The sequence below is a fragment of the Symphalangus syndactylus genome, chromosome 13 (assembly GCF_028878055.3).
Source record: "Symphalangus syndactylus isolate Jambi chromosome 13, NHGRI_mSymSyn1-v2.1_pri, whole genome shotgun sequence".
Lineage (NCBI taxonomy): Eukaryota > Metazoa > Chordata > Mammalia > Primates > Hylobatidae > Symphalangus > Symphalangus syndactylus.
The window spans coordinates 45,034,734-45,051,274 of NC_072435.2; the positions used below are offsets into that span (position 1 = coordinate 45,034,734).

Consider the following 16,541-nt stretch of genomic DNA (forward strand, 5'->3'; position numbering starts at 1 on the left):
GAAGCGGCATGTGTGCTCCATCCCTCTGGTGCCTCTGCGCCCTCGTTCATTTGCATGTAGGGAAAAACAGGACGAGTGTGGCGCGGTGTTGTTGTCTTCTAGGAAAACCCTTCTGCCACGCTGGAGGACCTGGAGAAGCCCGGGGTGGACGAGGAGCCGCAGCATGTCCTCCTGCGGTACGAGGACGCCTACCAGTACCAGAACATATTCGGGCCCCTGGTCAAGCTGGAGGCCGACTACGACAAGAAGCTGAAGGAGTCCCAGGTGATGTGTGCAAGAGGGCTTGGCCTGGGCTGGGCTCTGGCTCTCACAGCTCTCTCCTCAGGCTTCCAGAGGGAGATTTTCTCTCCAGGCTGTGGGAGCTGATGTGGGCTGCAGCCGCGACACCTGAGAGCTGGAGCTTGCGGATCCAGGCCTGGCAGCCCGGTGGTCGGGGCCCCCGCCCTCAGATCTGACATCAGCGTCAGCGTTTTCTGTTTAAATCCAACACATCTTTCCCAGTGGGGTCCACAGCTTTGCCCACAGTTTCGAGTTAGAATCGGGCGTGATCCCTGTGAAGACCACATTTAGGCAACGGGAGCCCTGGAGCGCTGACCTCCCCTCCCTCCCTCCCCTCCTCTCTCTGCCCCTCCCTCCCCTCCTCTCTCTCTTCCTCCCTCCCACAGCAGCTGCTCCCTGGCCACGGAGGCCTCTGGTGTACAGTGAAGCCTCCAGACAGGATCGGCCCGTGTGTGTTCTGGGGACTCCTAATGGCTTCTCTTTCAGATGTGCCCTTGGTGGCATTTGGGGCTGTCAGGTGCCACTCACGGCGCCTGCTTTCATGGCAGAGGCTTACTGTAGGGCCCGTCTCGTGGGGCCCGGGCCTGTGCTGGAGGCTAACCGGGGCTCTTGTTTTTCATGTGCTCAGACTCAAGATAACATCACGGTCAGGTGGGACCTGGGCCTTAACAAGAAGAGAATCGCCTACTTCACTTTGCCCAAGACTGACTCTGGTAATGAGGATTTAGTCATAATTTGGTTAAGAGGTGATTTTAAGTTTTAAAATATTTGTGACCATAAGTAGCATAAAATTCCTAGTTCCACCCTTGTAAAGTGCCCCTTAATTTGAACTCACCCTGGTGGAAGCAACGGCGTGGGTTAAAATGGCCACCTCTCTCACTTTTTTACCGCAAGACATGCGGCTCATGCAGGGGGATGAGATATGCCTGCGGTACAAAGGGGACCTTGCGCCCCTGTGGAAAGGGATCGGCCACGTCATCAAGGTCCCTGATAGTATCCTTCATGTGAAGAGGGTGGGGCCGGCTGGTGGGAGAGGAAAGTGGGGGCATCAGGTGGAGGCCACCGTGGATTTGATGCTCACTGCTGGGCCAGCATCTCATGCTCTGTGGTGAGTGCTGGTTGGCACCGCCCTCCACTGCTCTTAGGAGAATCGCAGGGCCTTCACCTTCAGGGGACAGCTGGTTGTATGGTTGCTTCCCCTCTGCCCAAATGGTGATGTTGGTGATGCCGCTTGTGTGCCGTGTCCCTGGGCTGACTCTGGAAGTTAATGTATGCCGCTTGTGTGGCGCGTCCCTGGACTGACTCTGGAGGTTAATGTGGCTGCAGGAGCGCCTTACCTGGACGCTGACTGCACACGGAGATTCCAGAAGCCAGTGGTCACATGCAGACCCTCTGAGCACACACTTGCTCCCAGGCCACATTTGGGAATGTGCAGTGACCTCATGGTGACGCAGCCTGCCGGCCAGAGTGGGGCAGCTGTAAAGCACAGGTGCAGTCAGAGGCCTGGGGCAGGGAGGGGTCCTGGGAGAAGACATTGCGGGTTGGACTCAGGCTGCCTCTTGGTGACTGGCCAATGCTGCTGGGGCCTGACCATTCAGCGGTGGCCTCCACAAGGGTAGGGAGAGTTGTCTTCCACACCCACCCTGGGCCTGACAAGCTCATCCTGAACACGTGAGACTGGTTTTGGGGCTCGGGGTCGAGGGAAGAGTGTTGCCTACCAGCCACAGCCTCCTGGAGGGCAGGTTGCACGTGTATGTGGAGCCCTGTGCTTGGGCGTACTGGGAGGGGCGTTGTTTCCGTGGAACTGTGAGAAGAGCTGCTGTGGCCAAAGCTGGGTTCCCCAATCTCTGCCTGCCCCTACTGGCCACATGTGCAGGAGCTCCTGGCGAGGTCCTGGGGCCCGGGATGTGGCTGCTCACTGCTGGTGAGCGCTGCTGGCTTCGCTGCTGCCCTCTGCGTCTCTGAAAGGGGCCTAGATGGGTGGCTGGGAGTGGCAAGGAGGAACTCCGGGCTGGCTGGGGGTGGGACACCGGCTCATGGTGAGGTAGAGTCTTTCCTCAAGGATGCTGTCTGTCCTTCTGGTCTCTGGTGTGGTGTTGGCTGCACGTTTTTAGCATTTGGTGCAGAGCCAGTGGTGTCTTAAGTAACTAAATTTTAAAAACACCATTTAAAGAGCGTGTACCAAGGGCAGCCCAGAAAGGTCAGCCCGGCTTTTGACAAAGATGCAAACTTAACTCAGCACACAGATTATGGCGATGAGATCGCCATTGAGCTACGGAGCAGCGTGGGTGCACCTGTGGAGGTGACTCACAACTTCCAGGTGGATTTTGTGTGGAAGTCGACCTCCTTTGACAGGTACGTCTTCTCCCATCGCTGCCCTCTGTTCCCTGGTTGCCACCCGTGGCATCTTTATGAGCCCTCCCCATCACTGTGGAGTGGGGTTCCCCACCCAGCTCTGCAAACTCAGGATACTGGTGAGGCGGCCACGGCTGTGCGTGTCGCCAACCCCAAACCCCCCTCACAGGATGCAGAGCGCATTGAAAACGTTTGCCGTGGATGAGACCTCGGTGTCTGGTTACATCTACCACAAGCTGCTGGGCCACGAGGTGGAGGACGTAATCATCAAGTGCCAGCTGCCCAAGCGCTTCACGGCGCAGGGCCTCCCCGACCTCAACCACTCCCAGGTGCGCGCCGTCCTCAGCGTGCGGGGCCTCGCCCACGGGCCGGGACACAAGCGGAGGCTGCCCCTAACGGCCGCTTGTATTGAAGGTTTATGCTGTGAAGACTGTGCTGCAAAGACCGCTGAGCCTGATCCAGGGCCCGCCAGGCACGGGGAAGACGGTGACGTCGGCCACCATCGTCTACCACCTGGCCCGACAAGGCAACGGGTAGGGCTGACACGGCCCCTGCGGGCAAGACCCGGGAGGGCTTTGGGGTGGCCGGATGGAAGGCCTGCTGCCGGGAGCCTCGGGCTCTGTCACACCGAAGAGAGCACGTGGCGGCTAGTGTCGCTGTGGCACCTACCGCTCTCTATGTGACATTATTCGTGTAAGCTCCAGCCTTGGGATTGGATCTTAGTAACCAAGTCTGCTACTGGTCTAGAAAACTGGGGGCAGGAGGGGCAGGAGGGGCATGGCTGCAGCAGCGTGAGTTCCATGTGTGGCACTTTATAGCCTGGCGGGAGGGTGCAAGTTCCAGCCTTGGCATTGCTTGCGGTGGGTAGAGCTGTGAAGGCTGGGCTGTCTGGATCTGAGCTCCTTCAGCATCGTGTCATTACTGCCTGTTAAAAATGACAGGAGCTTAAGGCCAGCCTGAACAGGGTGAGACATCTCTACAAAAAAAAAATTGAGAAATTAGCTGGGGATACTGGCGTGCACCTGTGGTCCCAGCTACTCAGGAGGCTGAGGTGGGAGGATCGCTTGAGCCCAGGATGTTGAGGCTGCAATTAGCTGAGATCACACCACTGCACTCCAGCCTGGGCAACAGAGCAAGACCCTGTCTCAAAAAACAGTCTTGGCTTATTACGTTCACCAAGCTTCCTCTGGGTAAGCACTGAGCCGCCCTAATGGTGTTGCAGGCCGGTGCTGGTGTGTGCTCCGAGCAACATCGCTGTGGACCAGCTAACGGAGAAGATCCACCAGACGGGGCTAAAGGTCGTGCGCCTGTGTGCCAAGAGCCGTGAGGCCATCGACTCCCCGGTGTCTTTCCTGGCCCTGCACAACCAGATCAGGAACATGGACAGGTGTGTGTCGAGTCCATCCCTCCCAGTTGGTCCCTGAGCTTCTGCGGGTGACGTATACAGAGCTCAGGCACCCTGCTGACCTGCATGTGCTTCCAGCATGCCTGAGCTGCAGAAGCTGCAGCAGCTGAAAGACGAGACTGGGGAGCTGTCGTCTGCCGATGAGAAGCGGTACCGGGCCTTGAAGCGCACCGCAGAGAGAGAGCTGCTGATGGTGAGTGTCCCTCCTGCCTGCAAAAGGGCCTGTGGGCTGGAGGCCTGATGGTTTTTGTTTGGGCCAAAGCACCTATTTGAATTGTTGCTTCGCTTCCGGAAAGAGAACTCAGATGCTCTCTACTTGGCCTCTCTGCGCTCAGTTGTACAGTAAATTAGGGACATCTCGCTGCCTGGAACATGGTCTTCTAGGGAGTCTCCACTCCCTGCCAGCCTCCACTGGGATCCGGCAGTGGATCTAGAACACTCCTGCTCTTTCATAACCAACCAGCCTGAACTGGAATCAGCCTGAGTGCAGGTTCCAGCAGCTCAGCACTGCCCCCTGGAGGCTGTTGTGAGGCGCAGAGCTCTTGGTGTGGAGAGGTTGCTTTCCGTGAAACATGACTGTTTAAGGACCTTAAAAGTTTGTAATCACCACAGCCTGGACCATGTATCTTGTCGGGGAGGGACAGCTTGTTTTTTATAGTGTCAGGGAGGGTGAGAAACAGGAGAGCTTCTGTGTCCTGTCCCACCTGCCCTCTGGGGTCTGGTGGCGTTTACAATGCAGGTTCCCTGATGCCTCTGCATCCTTCCCCAGAACGCAGATGTCATCTGCTGCACGTGTGTGGGCGCCGGTGACCCGAGGCTGGCCAAGATGCAGTTCCGCTCCATTTTAATCGACGAAAGCACCCAGGCCACCGAGCCGGAGTGCATGGTTCCCGTGGTCCTCGGGGCCAAGCAGGTGGGCTGCCTCCCCTGCCCTCTCCTGTGTGAAAACTCGTGTGTGTGATTCTTGGTGTTTGTCTTTTAAAACACCCTGTATTGAGGTAGGATGCCCAGCAGAGTGCGCGCACACAGGGTTTTATAGAGGGTGGGCTCTGCCAGCTGCACATCCAGTGTGTGTGGTGAGCAATGCCCCTGTGGCCAGGTGGTGTCCTGTGCACCCTGGGGCCCCTACTTCCTTGCTAGTGTGTGTTGAGGCCGATTCACATCTGAGCTTCTTGACTTATGGGGGCCCCTGTCCCTACAGCTGATCCTTGTAGGTGACCACTGCCAGCTGGGCCCAGTGGTGATGTGCAAGAAGGCGGCCAAGGCCGGGCTGTCACAGTCGCTCTTCGAGCGCCTGGTGGTGCTGGGCATCCGGCCCATTCGCCTGCAGGTCCAGTACCGGATGCACCCTGCACTCAGCGCCTTCCCGTCCAACATCTTCTACGAGGGCTCCCTCCAGAATGGTGTCACTGCAGGTAACGGGGCTCTGCACAGGGCAGGGGCGTCTACGGAGAAGCAGCATCAAGGGAATGTGGACTGGGGAGAAGGAACAGGCCCATCAGTTTCCCCTGAGTGGCTTCACATAGCCACTGCTTGAGTTAAGGGCACTTTGTGCCCAAGGTCTTGGTGGTATGGTCTTGGATCAAGTGGTGTCTCTGGGGCATGTGGGGAGCCTGTGTCCTCTAAAACTCAGTCATTGCCTGAGAATTCATCTAAGCCTCATGTGGCAGCATGCACAGCAGCCAGGATAGGCTATTAGGGGAGCTGAGCCCAGGCCTTAACGTGGGCTGTGCATTCAGTGCTTCATGAACAGCCGTTCTCAGGGCCTGGGCCCCGGGGGTCCGCAAGACGGTGTCCGGCTTCCCTGAATAACACAGAGGCCTCACCTGCCCTTTTTCACTCTGCCGATGCTCGCACTGCTGGTGACCCACTGGTGCTTCTGCAGGAGTCAGCCCAGAGCGGCCAGACTGTGCCCAGATCACAGTAAGAAACGCCCCGGATGAGGAAGTGAACAGTACATCTTACTAAGCCTCGAGTGTTTCACTGTGACCGGATAAAATTTCTCGTGACACCTTCGGGTATGCCGGTGCTTGAAGGAAGGCCTTGTGGACACACCCTGGGTATTCACCCCAAGGTGTTGGGCAGACTTTTTCCAAAAATGATCGAACCTGTCGCTTCATGGAGAATAAGTGGCAACATCTGTTACAGTAGTAAAATTCAAGTGAAAACCAGAATTTTGGAAAACTTAACGTCGCTTGCCATGAGCTTGGTATCTTCCCAACACTTAGAGACTTTTCTGGTGAGGTCTTTGGGGGTGACAGATGGAATGTTTCCACCATTGCCGGTGAAATGTGTCAGCCTTTGGCAGACCTACTTGACTCGGTGGGAGATCCTTCCTGAATGACCAACGCAGAGTGTCACGAAGTCACATGGGGATGGAGTGGCAAAGAGTTGTCATAGGCCTGTGGAAACCCACCTCTGCCCAGCTTGATGTGGCCTCAGGGCTGGAGACTCCCAGCCATGCAGAAAGGCTGTAAAAACAAACCCATCTCCCTTTCCAGCCACAGGCATCCATGAGGCCCGGCTTCCCCACAGCATCCCCGGAGCCCAGGAGGGTGGACTGAGCAGAGGCAGACCCCAGGGCCCAGCTGCCTCCGATTCAGCCAGATAGATTTGCAGAAATGAGAGACAGGACCACTCTTCTTACTTAGCTTATTTTTGGAGAAATAACTAACATGTAATGGGTTATTTTTTTTTTTTTTTTAATTTTTATTTTTTTTTTTATTTTTTTTTTTTATTTTTTTTTCGAGACGGAGTCTCGCTCTGTCACCCAGGCTGGAGTGCAGTGGCGCGATCTCGGCTCACTGCAAGCTCTGCCTCCCGGGTTCACGCCATTCTCCTGCCTCAGCCTCTCCGAGTAGCTGGGACTACAGGCACCCGTCACCACGCCCGGCTAATTTTTTAGTATTTTTAGTAGAGACGGGGTTTCAGCGTGGTCTCGATCTCCTGACCTCGTGATCCGCCCACCTCGGCCTCCCAAAGTGCTGTGATTACAAGCGTGAGCCACCGCGCCCGGCTGTAATGGGTTATTTTTAAATGAATTAATATATTCTTTAAATTTCCAAGTTTAGAGAATACAGTTATCCAATAAACAAAAGCTGTTTGGACTCCCTAACTTTTGAGAGTGTAAAGGCTCCTGAAAGCTGCTGACACAGCACCTTGTGAACTCCAAACCTGTGAGGTTGGTATTGTCAGGCCTAGTTACAGGAGAAAGTGAGGCTCAGAGCCCACCCCCCAGGTTGGGCCACACCACTCTTTGCTGAGCGGTAGGTCGTGGGAATTGATGCCACTACTGACATCGCAGGGACACCGCTGTTCCCAGCTCATGGCAAGGCTGAAAACACAAGGCTGCAGAGACCTCACTTGTGCTCTGGGGTGTCTGAGCACTGGCTGGGAAAGGCATGGCTCGGCGCAGGCTCAGACCCCTCATGGTCCCCAGGGCATCAGCCTAGAGGGCAGACGCTGGTGCACACTGCTCTCTAATTGATGTACAGCACGTAGTTCACACCCAGTAAGTACATTTTAGGAAATTCTCTATTGAAGTGTAAACATGTGGCCACATTACAAGTGTCTGGCTCAATGAGTGGTTACTAAGTGAGCATATTTGGATAGCCAGCACCTGAACCCAGAACCACTTGACCAGCTGTGAGAAGCCGCCTCATCCCTGCAGGTGGCCACCATCCAGGGGTGCGCATCCACAGCAGCCCCTGGGCTGAGGGACTTCTGAGCTCATCCGGTGGCCCCTGTGCTCGCTGTAACAACAGTGATGCACTTGGCCTCGTTTTCAGCTCGACGTGGGATCATACGGTGTGTCCTGGCGTGTCTAGCTTCCTCTGTCCGTGTCAGGCTGGTGCTGTGCAAAAACACCAGTTTCTCACACTGATCGAAGCTCCCAGTAGAGTGAGGAGGGCACCTGTGAATTGAGAAACTGGTTTTACAGTTTTAAGGAAACGCAACAGGGCCCAGAAAAGCCAAGATGAGTGCGAAGAGCCCAAAGAAAGTGGCTGCTCACACGGCAGGACGCCCCGGCCCCCCAGTTGCAGTGTTGGGCCCCAGCCCAGGAGGGAGCCCAGAGGCAGAGCCACCGGTCCACAGGCCCTCAGCAGGAACGGACAAGGCTGCAGGGCAGGGGGACACAGTTGGCTCAACAGTGTCACCCACAAGTCAGTTGTAGGGGCTGTGGCGCCTTTAAGGCAAGCTTCTGGAAGGAAGCAAGAGAATAGCCTGTATCCTGGGGTTGGCAGAGATCCAGGCTACAGGAAAGCCCTGGCTGAGACCCTGTTCCCTGTTCAGGGGCTGAGCCAGCTCTGTGCTGGCCATGGTGCTCTTGGTGGCCTCTCCTCAGCCTTGCCCAATCCTGGGCATCTCTGGCCAGGGGACCGGCTCAGGTGACCTCACCAGGGCCTCACAGATCGAGGTCTCCTGCCCAGGGCCTGCGGCGCTGTAGTGTAGCATCTACGTTGTGCTGTGTCTGAACTCAGTTGAGGCAGGCTAGGGCTTTTGAAGTGTTAACACCTCTTTCCCTCCCCTCAAAGCGGATCGTGTGAAGAAGGGATTTGACTTCCAGTGGCCCCAACCCGATAAACCGATGTTCTTCTATGTGACCCAGGGCCAAGAGGAGATTGCCAGCTCGGGCACCTCCTACCTGAACAGGTGAGCAGGGACAGGCCCACCGGCGTCTGCAGGCCTTGGGGACAGCTTGAGAGGTTGCTGACCCATTCTACTTATTTTGTTTTTAACATGGGACTGAAACTTTTTGCCTTCATCCCCTGTTTAGACTCTAAACCGTGTTGTTTCTGCCTCCTTTTCTATTGTACTTGTTTTATATTGGGCAGATACTTGCTAATCCCACATGGCAGCCTTTTCTGCCCCTCAAGACTCCCCTGGTGAAGGCTGGGGAAGCTCAGCCGTGCAAACGCCAGTGATGGCAGCTGCCTTCCCGCAGGGTGTCATGTGTCTGCACCCCTCACCGCCTCCAGCCTCAGGGCTCGGGATCCCACAGGTGGAGCCCAGCACTGAGAGCCTGGGTTTCTTAGGACCGAGGCTGCGAATGTGGAGAAGATCACCACGAAGTTGCTGAAGGCGGGCGCCAAGCCGGACCAGATTGGCATCATCACGCCCTACGAGGGCCAGCGCTCCTACCTGGTGCAGTACATGCAGTTCAGCGGCTCCCTGCACACCAAGCTCTACCAGGTACACCGTGCCCTCGGGCACACTTGGTCTCCTGGGCCATGCAGGGGTATTGACCCTTGACCTTTAAGTTACCCCCCAAGAGGTGCCTGTCCTGGCTGGAGCTCAGAGTGGCCCAGGAAGCACCAGCTGGCCCACCCTCTGGGGAGGGCACAGACAGCACATCCCCACAGACCCTGCGAAATTCCACATGGTCAGGACAGAGACTTTGAGAAATATGTCACAGGGATCAGAAACATGGGCTGAGATTGGCACATCAGGGTGTTTTCTTGGGACGGTTGAAACAAGTCCAAGGTGGAACGGCAGTGGTCTGTGTGTGCCACGCAGTGGATGTTGTGCTGTGGAGACCGTGGTGTTCACACCTTTATTGACACCCAGATGAAACACCCGCTGCGGGTGTGTGGGGAGGAGGCACAGCTTTGCCTCCACGGGGAAATGAGCCCAAGTGCTGAGTCTGAGTGGCCACGTGGCAGTGGTTTCTGTTCTGTTTTTGAGCACGGCTCAGGTTCTGTGGGATGAGCATGTGTGCTCTTAGTGCTGAGAAACAAATCCCCGTGGCTAAGAGAACAGGCTGGGTGTCATGGCCACACCTGGAGTCCCAGCACTTTGGGAGGCTGAGGCGGGGGAGTCGCTTGAGCCTAGGAGTTCCAGACCAACCTGGGCAACGTAGGGAGACCCTGCCTCCACCAAAAAAAAAAAAAAATAACTAGGTATGGTGGCATGTGCCTATGGTCCCAGCTACTCAGGAGACTGAGGTAGGATCAGCTGAGCCTGGGAGGTCAAGGCTGCAGCGAGCTGAGATTGTACCACTGTACTCTAGCCTGGGTGACAGAGCAAGATTCTGTCTCTAAAAAAAAGAAAATAAAATGGCAGCAGAGCCAGGACAGCCCTTAGGTGCGGCGAGCAGGCGCCAGGCCCCAAGCTCCCGGGTGGGATTTGAGGGTGGGTCTTGGTGTGTTTCCTGCATTTTGGGGGGACTGGGAAGGCAGCCTGCTGGCTGATAGTGACCACAAAGCTCCCTTCCAGGAGGTGGAGATCGCCAGTGTGGATGCCTTTCAGGGACGTGAGAAGGACTTCATCATCCTGTCCTGTGTGCGGGCCAACGAGCACCAAGGCATTGGGTTTTTAAATGACCCCAGGCGTCTGAACGTGGCCCTGACCAGAGCAAGGTAGGGAGGCTGCCTGCTGCGTGCTGCCCAGCCGCTCTCATCAGTCCTCAGTTCCCAGGGAATTTGGGGCTAGGGTTGGAGGTTACCAGGGCCAGAGGTCAGAGGACTCTGAGCAGCAGTTGAGAAACGATGTCTCACTGGAGAGATCTTTGTTTCCATGTCCTGAGGGTTTGCTGTGGCCCCTGTGCCTCAGCCCAGCAGGACGTTTCTTTCCAGGCCCTTCTGGTCTGATTCAAATGAAATCTTGTGTGTGTCTGTCAAGTTGTTTAATCTGAGAGCCTGTAAGTTTTGGTCCTGTCCACTATTTTTGGTTCTAAAATACGACTTTTGTGAACTGATGATAGCAGAAGGGACCCCGAGAACAAGGTGTCCATTCTGTCATCCCACATAAAAACTAGACATCAGGCCAGGCGTGGTGTCTCACACCTGTAATCCCAGCACTTTGGGAGGCCGAGGCCGGTGGATCACCTGAGATCAGGAGTTCTCGACCAGCCTAACATGGTGAAACCTCGTCTCTATTAAATACAAAAAAATTAGCTGGGCGTGGTGGCACATGCCTGTAATCTGAGCTACTTGGGAGGCTGAAACAGGAGAATCGCTTGTACCTGGGAGGCGGAGGTTGTGGTGAGCCGAGATTGTGCCATTACACTCCAGCCACTGGGCAACAAGAGCAAAACTCTGTCTCCAAAGAAAAAAAACAAACACTAGACAGCAAGGACCCATTCACCAGCTGGAAGGGGTAACCTGGCCCGTGGCTCCACCCAGCACAGGGAGAGAGCCTGGTGCTCCTTCCGGCTCACATGCGCGGTGGTTCTCCTCTAGGTCACCATGGCTTTGTCATTGGTTATTCCCTCTTTCTAAGGCGCCCTCTTGTTTGGTGGGCAGTATTGGGTGGATCCCCTCACAGCTGCGTGAGATGGGCTAGAGGAGCTGGGCATCGGATCAGTGCCCCAGCCTGCTGGGGGCCCTGTGGGGCCGCCAGTGCCCCGGTGCCTGGAAGGCCAACTCTCTTGACAGCAGGTCTTCTCTCCAAATGTATCCACCCAGCCAGGTGTCTGCCAGGGGGCTGCTTAGAGTCGGCCACAAAATCAACCCATGTGCAGGGTCAGTGGTTTGGCATTGGGCTCTGGGGCCCGTCCCTGTGGCTGGCAGCCTGCCTGCTGCCTAGTCCACGCCTCTGTTGCCTTGGATTTGGGTTCTGAGTGAATGCAGCCTTGCCTCATGGACCATTCTGTGAGACGGGCAGCTCTCCACCTGCGTCCTCAGCACTGCGCCCTTGTTGCAGATATGGCGTCATCATTGTGGGCAACCCGAAGGCATTGTCGAAGCAGCCACTCTGGAACCACCTGCTGAACTACTACAAGGAGCAGAAGGTGCTGGTGGAGGGGCCACTCAACAACCTGCGTGAGAGCCTCATGCAGTTCAGCAAGCCGCGCAAGCTGGTCAACACCATCAACCCGGTGAGCGCCTGCGCAGGACAGCAGGGCAGCACGGAGAAACCTGGGCCCGAAACACTGCTGGGAACGTGCCAGCTTGGCCCATGTGCCTGTGAGCTGAGGGAGGGCTCTCCTAGGGGAGGGTGGGCCAGCCCACTTCCTGTCTCCCAAGCCGTGTGTGGCATTTTTGGCTTGGGGCCACTAAGTCCTGGGTGGTCTCTGGGAATTGGGCTCAGGGCTGCTGTGCTGCATGCAGCAGCCTGGGACCTTGGACACGGGCAGTTGGAAGCTTTGCAAGCCTGGGGTGCCCTGGTAGTGAGGGGGTGTGAAGCTTCCTGAGCTGAGGCCCAAGGGTCAGCATCAGAGCCCAGGTCTGCTGAGGAGGGCAGGCGAGACCCAGAGGCCATGAGACAGCAGCTCCCTCCTGTCTCCAGGGAGAGCCCCTGGCGCAGTGTCAACACCCCACAGCTGCGTACCTGCCACCTCCCAGGCCACCGGGCCCGTGGGAAATTGTCCCTTCTGTTGAGATGACAAATTCCTCACCTATCTAAACCTTCGCAGGGAGCCCGCTTCATGACCACAGCCATGTATGATGCCCGGGAGGCCATCATCCCAGGCTCCGTCTATGATCGGAGCAGCCAAGGTGAGTCACCCAGCAGGGGACCTGGCCGGCCCCTTGTCCTCACATGGGGATGCTGGCCGTTCCCACGGCTACAGCTTTAGGTGCCCCCATCTCTCCTCCCCCTCAAGGGTGGTGCCTGGCTCCCTTGGCCTCCCCGCCCCTAGGGCATCTCTAGCCCCGGAGCACCCCTGGGGTGTTTGTCTTTAGCCAGAGTTTATTCGTTTGTGTTTCCTGGTGATCAAGCTAGTTAGCTTTTTCTTGCCTTTTTACCAAAAGGGCAGGGACTGCATGTAGTACAAATAGAACATTTTCATAAAAAGGATTTTTTTTTTTCCTTTGGTAAGGGTGATTTTCATTTATTTTGTTTTTTTTTTTTTGTTTAGAGACAGAGTCTCGCTATGTTGTCCAGGCTGGTCTCGAACTCCTGCCTCAAGCAGTCCTCCCACTCAGCCTCCCAAAGTGCTGGGATTACAGGTGTGAGTCGCTGCACCTGGCCAATTTGCAGGTTCTTTTTTTTTTTGGAGACCGAGTCTTGCTCTGTCGCCCAGGCTGGAGTAGAGTGGTGTGATCTTGGCTCACTGCAACCTCCCCCTCTGGGTTCAAGCGATTCTCCTGCCTTGGCCTCCCGAGTAGCTGGGATTACAAGCACCCACCACCATGCCCAGCTAATTTTTGTGTTTTTAGTAGAGACGAGTTTTTGCCATGTTGGCCTGGCTGGTCTCAAACTCCTGATCTCAGGTGGTCCACCCACCTTGGCTTCCCAAAGTGCTGGGATTATAGGCTTAAGCCAACACTCCTGGCCCCAATTTTCAGTTTTTAAGATCTCTGTAGGCCAATGATTCCCAGTAGACTGTCCTGGGGGAGGGTGCCTGCCCAAGCACCCAGCCCCAGGCAGGCTGCTGTAGTCAACATGGAGTCCTGCGAATCCGAATCTTCAGGCTGGGCAGAGCCGGGACAGATGTGCAGCTCCAGCTGACTGGCTGGCGGGGTGGGTGGGGCATCGCTGGGGTTTGACCGAGGCAGGTGATACCTGCCGTGTTCCACTGTGATTTGCAGGCCGGCCTTCTAGCATGTACTTCCAGACCCACGACCAGATTGGCATGATCAGCGCCGGCCCTAGCCACGTGGCTGCCATGAACATTCCCATCCCCTTCAACCTGGTCATGCCACCCATGCCACCGCCTGGCTATTTTGGACAAGCCAACGGGCCCGCTGCAGGTGAGCATCCGTGGCTGTGGCTGGGTGTGGCTCTCCCGAGAGCTCTTGAGAGTGTGCTTGTCGGCGAGGCCCCGGCCTCCTTCGGATCACGCTGGACTGCTGTCTTTCAGGGCGAGGCACCCCAAAAGGCAAGACTGGTCGTGGGGGACGCCAGAAGAACCGCTTTGGGCTTCCTGGGCCCAGCCAGACCAACCTCCCCAACAGCCAAGCCAGCCAGGATGTGGCGTCACAGCCCTTCTCTCAGGGCGCCCTGACGCAGGGCTACATCTCCATGAGCCAGCCCTCCCAGATGAGCCAGCCCGGCCTCTCCCAGCCGGAGCTGTCCCAGGTGAGCTCACCCCATGCACAGAGCCCTCTCAGAGCCCTGGGATGGGACTTACCTGAGTGAGGGTGGGGCTGTGCACCTGAAACATTCCCTCTGAAGAGCCCCAGAGAGCTGGCCTGGCCCATGTCCACTGTCTGAATTACCTGTCCCTGGGCTGGGGTCATCAGAGTGGGTCTCCTGGGTCTTAGTTTGGGAACGGGTTTTCCATTCTTTTCTCTGGGGCTTCTGAGGGCTGGGTGGATGTGAGCACCCTTGGCCTGTGGCTTGCTTACCTCCCGACCTTGTCTTTCAGGACAGTTACCTTGGTGACGAGTTTAAATCACAAATCGATGTGGCGCTCTCGCAGGACTCCACGTACCAGGGAGAGCGGGCGTACCAGCATGGCGGGGTGACGGGGCTGTCCCAGTATTAAAAGGCAAGCCCCCCTGGAGCAGGCCTGGCCCCACCCCAGCCTCAAGGAGAAGGATGGGAGGGGGCTCTCCCCAGGGAGCTGCACTGGGGGGGTGGTATCTGGAAATGTGTGCTGTGCCTGGTGGGGGTCACAGGCCCCCAGGGCCAGCTTGGCCTGTGCCCTTCACTGCTAGTCAGGGTGACTCCCCACCCCACCCTACCCCATCCTCTCTGCTCTGGGGACCACCGCGGGACCTCAGTTTCCTCATCAGAGTGGGGGAGGGCAGCTTGGGCTCTCCCTCAATGTCCTGTGTGCTGGGTACCTGTGGGGCTCAGGTTGCAGCCTCTCACCGCCTCCTGCCCTTCTCCCTCCTGACAGGTGGCGGCGGAAGAGCTAAGCAGCGTGGCTTAGTCCATCAGCATCTTATTCTGGGTAATAAAAAATAAAAATAAACGGATACCTGTTTTCCACTGCTAAAACTGAAGCACCACTGTGTGAGCGACAGGAAGGGAGAGCGCACGAGGGAGAGGAGCCGAGGCCGAGCGCCCCCTGCTGGCCCGCGGCGGCGAGGAGCAGAGGGAGCGGAGGAGGGGCCGGCCCGCGGGAGCCGCGGCCACCAGGAGGCCCCGCTCCGTCCCACCGGGGCTGCGGCCAGGGCGGAGGGAGGAAGACCCTCATCTCAGAGTAGCCCTTTCCTCTGTTCTTTTATTTCTTTTTCTCTTTGATTGAAAGGGGACTACGTCTTAGCAGGAAAAAAACTTCGCATTTCTGTGCCCGAGCAGGCTCCTTGCAAAGACAGCAGCGTGCGGGGCAGAGCCCCGGGAGGGCGCGTCTGTCCACGCCTACCGGACGCGCCGAAGTTGCACTGCCTGTGTTCTCTGAGGGCCTTCATTTAAAGAAAATAAGGGTGTTTGGGGTTTTTCTGTTTTTTTCGAGATTCTTTTAAAGGAGTACTGAAGAATACTTTCCTAAGTTTGTCTCTAAAATCTTAGCGGTGGACCTGGGAGATGTGAGAAGCTTCCAGAAACAGTTTAAAACAAGCCAGCGCCACTGGAGAAGAGGAGCAACACCTGTGCCGCGGCCGGAGGAGGATTTTTGTTGTTGGTTTTAGCTTCCAGTGGCTTCTTGGCTGCGGGGCATCAGGCCGCTGGGGTAGCCGCCCGCCGAGCCTGGAAGCTGCTCGTTCTCCGCTGGACTCAGAAGCCAAGCTGCTTCCCGCCTGGACTCGGCGCAGGGCCGCGCACCGGTGAGGAAGGTGCTTTTGGCCCCATTGCGAGGGGCCTTGGCCAGAACTGGCCCTGTGGCCAGGAGGCGAGAAGGTGGTGGTTCCCGGATTGACGGCTTTTTCCCGGGGGCCTTTAGAAGATTTGGTGGAAGGACAAGAGGGCCTGTCCCTATCCCCGTCCCCAGGAGGTACCGACAGTTCCTGTGCTGGTTAAGACACACAGAGCGCTGGACACCGAAAGCCCAAATTGGGAGCTCTGCCTGCCGGCAACTTTGCTGATGGGGTGATTGCTGCTTCTGGGGGGTAAGGAAACAAGTTACAGAAATTACCGCGTTCTGTGTGAAGGGGCTGGGGGTGTGGTGTCACTGGCAGAGGGTCATTTTAGGAGAGGTGCCCCAGCCCCTCGAACGCCTGGCTTGGGGTGTCATTCCACCTGGTGGCCAGGCCTCCAGCCTCCCCTGGCCCGGGCCTGGGGCCGTCACTGGCCTTGATCCGAACACCTCCAGATTCCGGCTTCTACATGGGACAGACGGGGACGCACAGGCCACCTTCCTTCTGGCAGGGACTCTTATTTATTCCCATTGCTCTAGGGCTTTCGGTTTCCCCTTCCGGTAGGCCGCGTAGAGGCATGCACCGGGTAGGTTTCCGCGGTGACCCCGCGGCAGCCTGAGGGACGCTCCCTGCCCCATCCCGGCTGTTGGGCTGGGCCGCTTTGCCTCTGCTTCGCCCTGTGCTGTGTTCTCCAGCTTTGTAGCGGCAGCCCTGACAAACCCAGGCGCACTGTACCAAGGCAATGTAACTTTTGATTTTCGGTCAATTTAAGTTCTTTTGTCACCAATAAAATATTAATAAACAGTTTTGGCTTCACACCAAGGTTGGATAAACTGCAGGGGGTGGAGGGTGCTGGGGTTGGTGCCCTGGCTGAG

The 16,541-nt window shown here is 56.9% G+C and overlaps 1 protein-coding gene across 2 annotated transcripts in view; it reads left to right on the forward strand.

Moving 5' to 3' along the window:
- UPF1 (UPF1 RNA helicase and ATPase) overlaps positions 1-16,482 on the forward strand; it is a 36,772-nt gene extending 20,290 nt beyond the window's left edge. The window contains exons 6-24 of one of the 2 annotated variants that reach the window (XM_055235683.2): positions 103-264; positions 908-1,025; positions 1,174-1,272; positions 2,526-2,634; positions 2,804-2,963; positions 3,049-3,167; positions 3,857-4,021; positions 4,118-4,232; positions 4,809-4,952; positions 5,241-5,454; positions 8,575-8,692; positions 9,076-9,232; positions 10,256-10,398; positions 11,684-11,858; positions 12,396-12,477; positions 13,513-13,674; positions 13,785-14,002; positions 14,292-14,414; positions 14,769-16,482. In XM_055235683.2, the coding sequence (XP_055091658.1) occupies positions 103-264; positions 908-1,025; positions 1,174-1,272; positions 2,526-2,634; positions 2,804-2,963; positions 3,049-3,167; positions 3,857-4,021; positions 4,118-4,232; positions 4,809-4,952; positions 5,241-5,454; positions 8,575-8,692; positions 9,076-9,232; positions 10,256-10,398; positions 11,684-11,858; positions 12,396-12,477; positions 13,513-13,674; positions 13,785-14,002; positions 14,292-14,411 (2,580 nt within the window). In that variant the 3' untranslated portion in view covers positions 14,412-14,414; positions 14,769-16,482. The remainder of the gene's footprint in view (positions 1-102; positions 265-907; positions 1,026-1,173; positions 1,273-2,525; positions 2,635-2,803; positions 2,964-3,048; positions 3,168-3,856; positions 4,022-4,117; positions 4,233-4,808; positions 4,953-5,240; positions 5,455-8,574; positions 8,693-9,075; positions 9,233-10,255; positions 10,399-11,683; positions 11,859-12,395; positions 12,478-13,512; positions 13,675-13,784; positions 14,003-14,291; positions 14,415-14,768) is intronic. The other variant, XM_055235685.2, reaches the window with a different exon arrangement.
- The last annotated feature ends 59 nt before the right edge of the window (positions 16,483-16,541 follow it).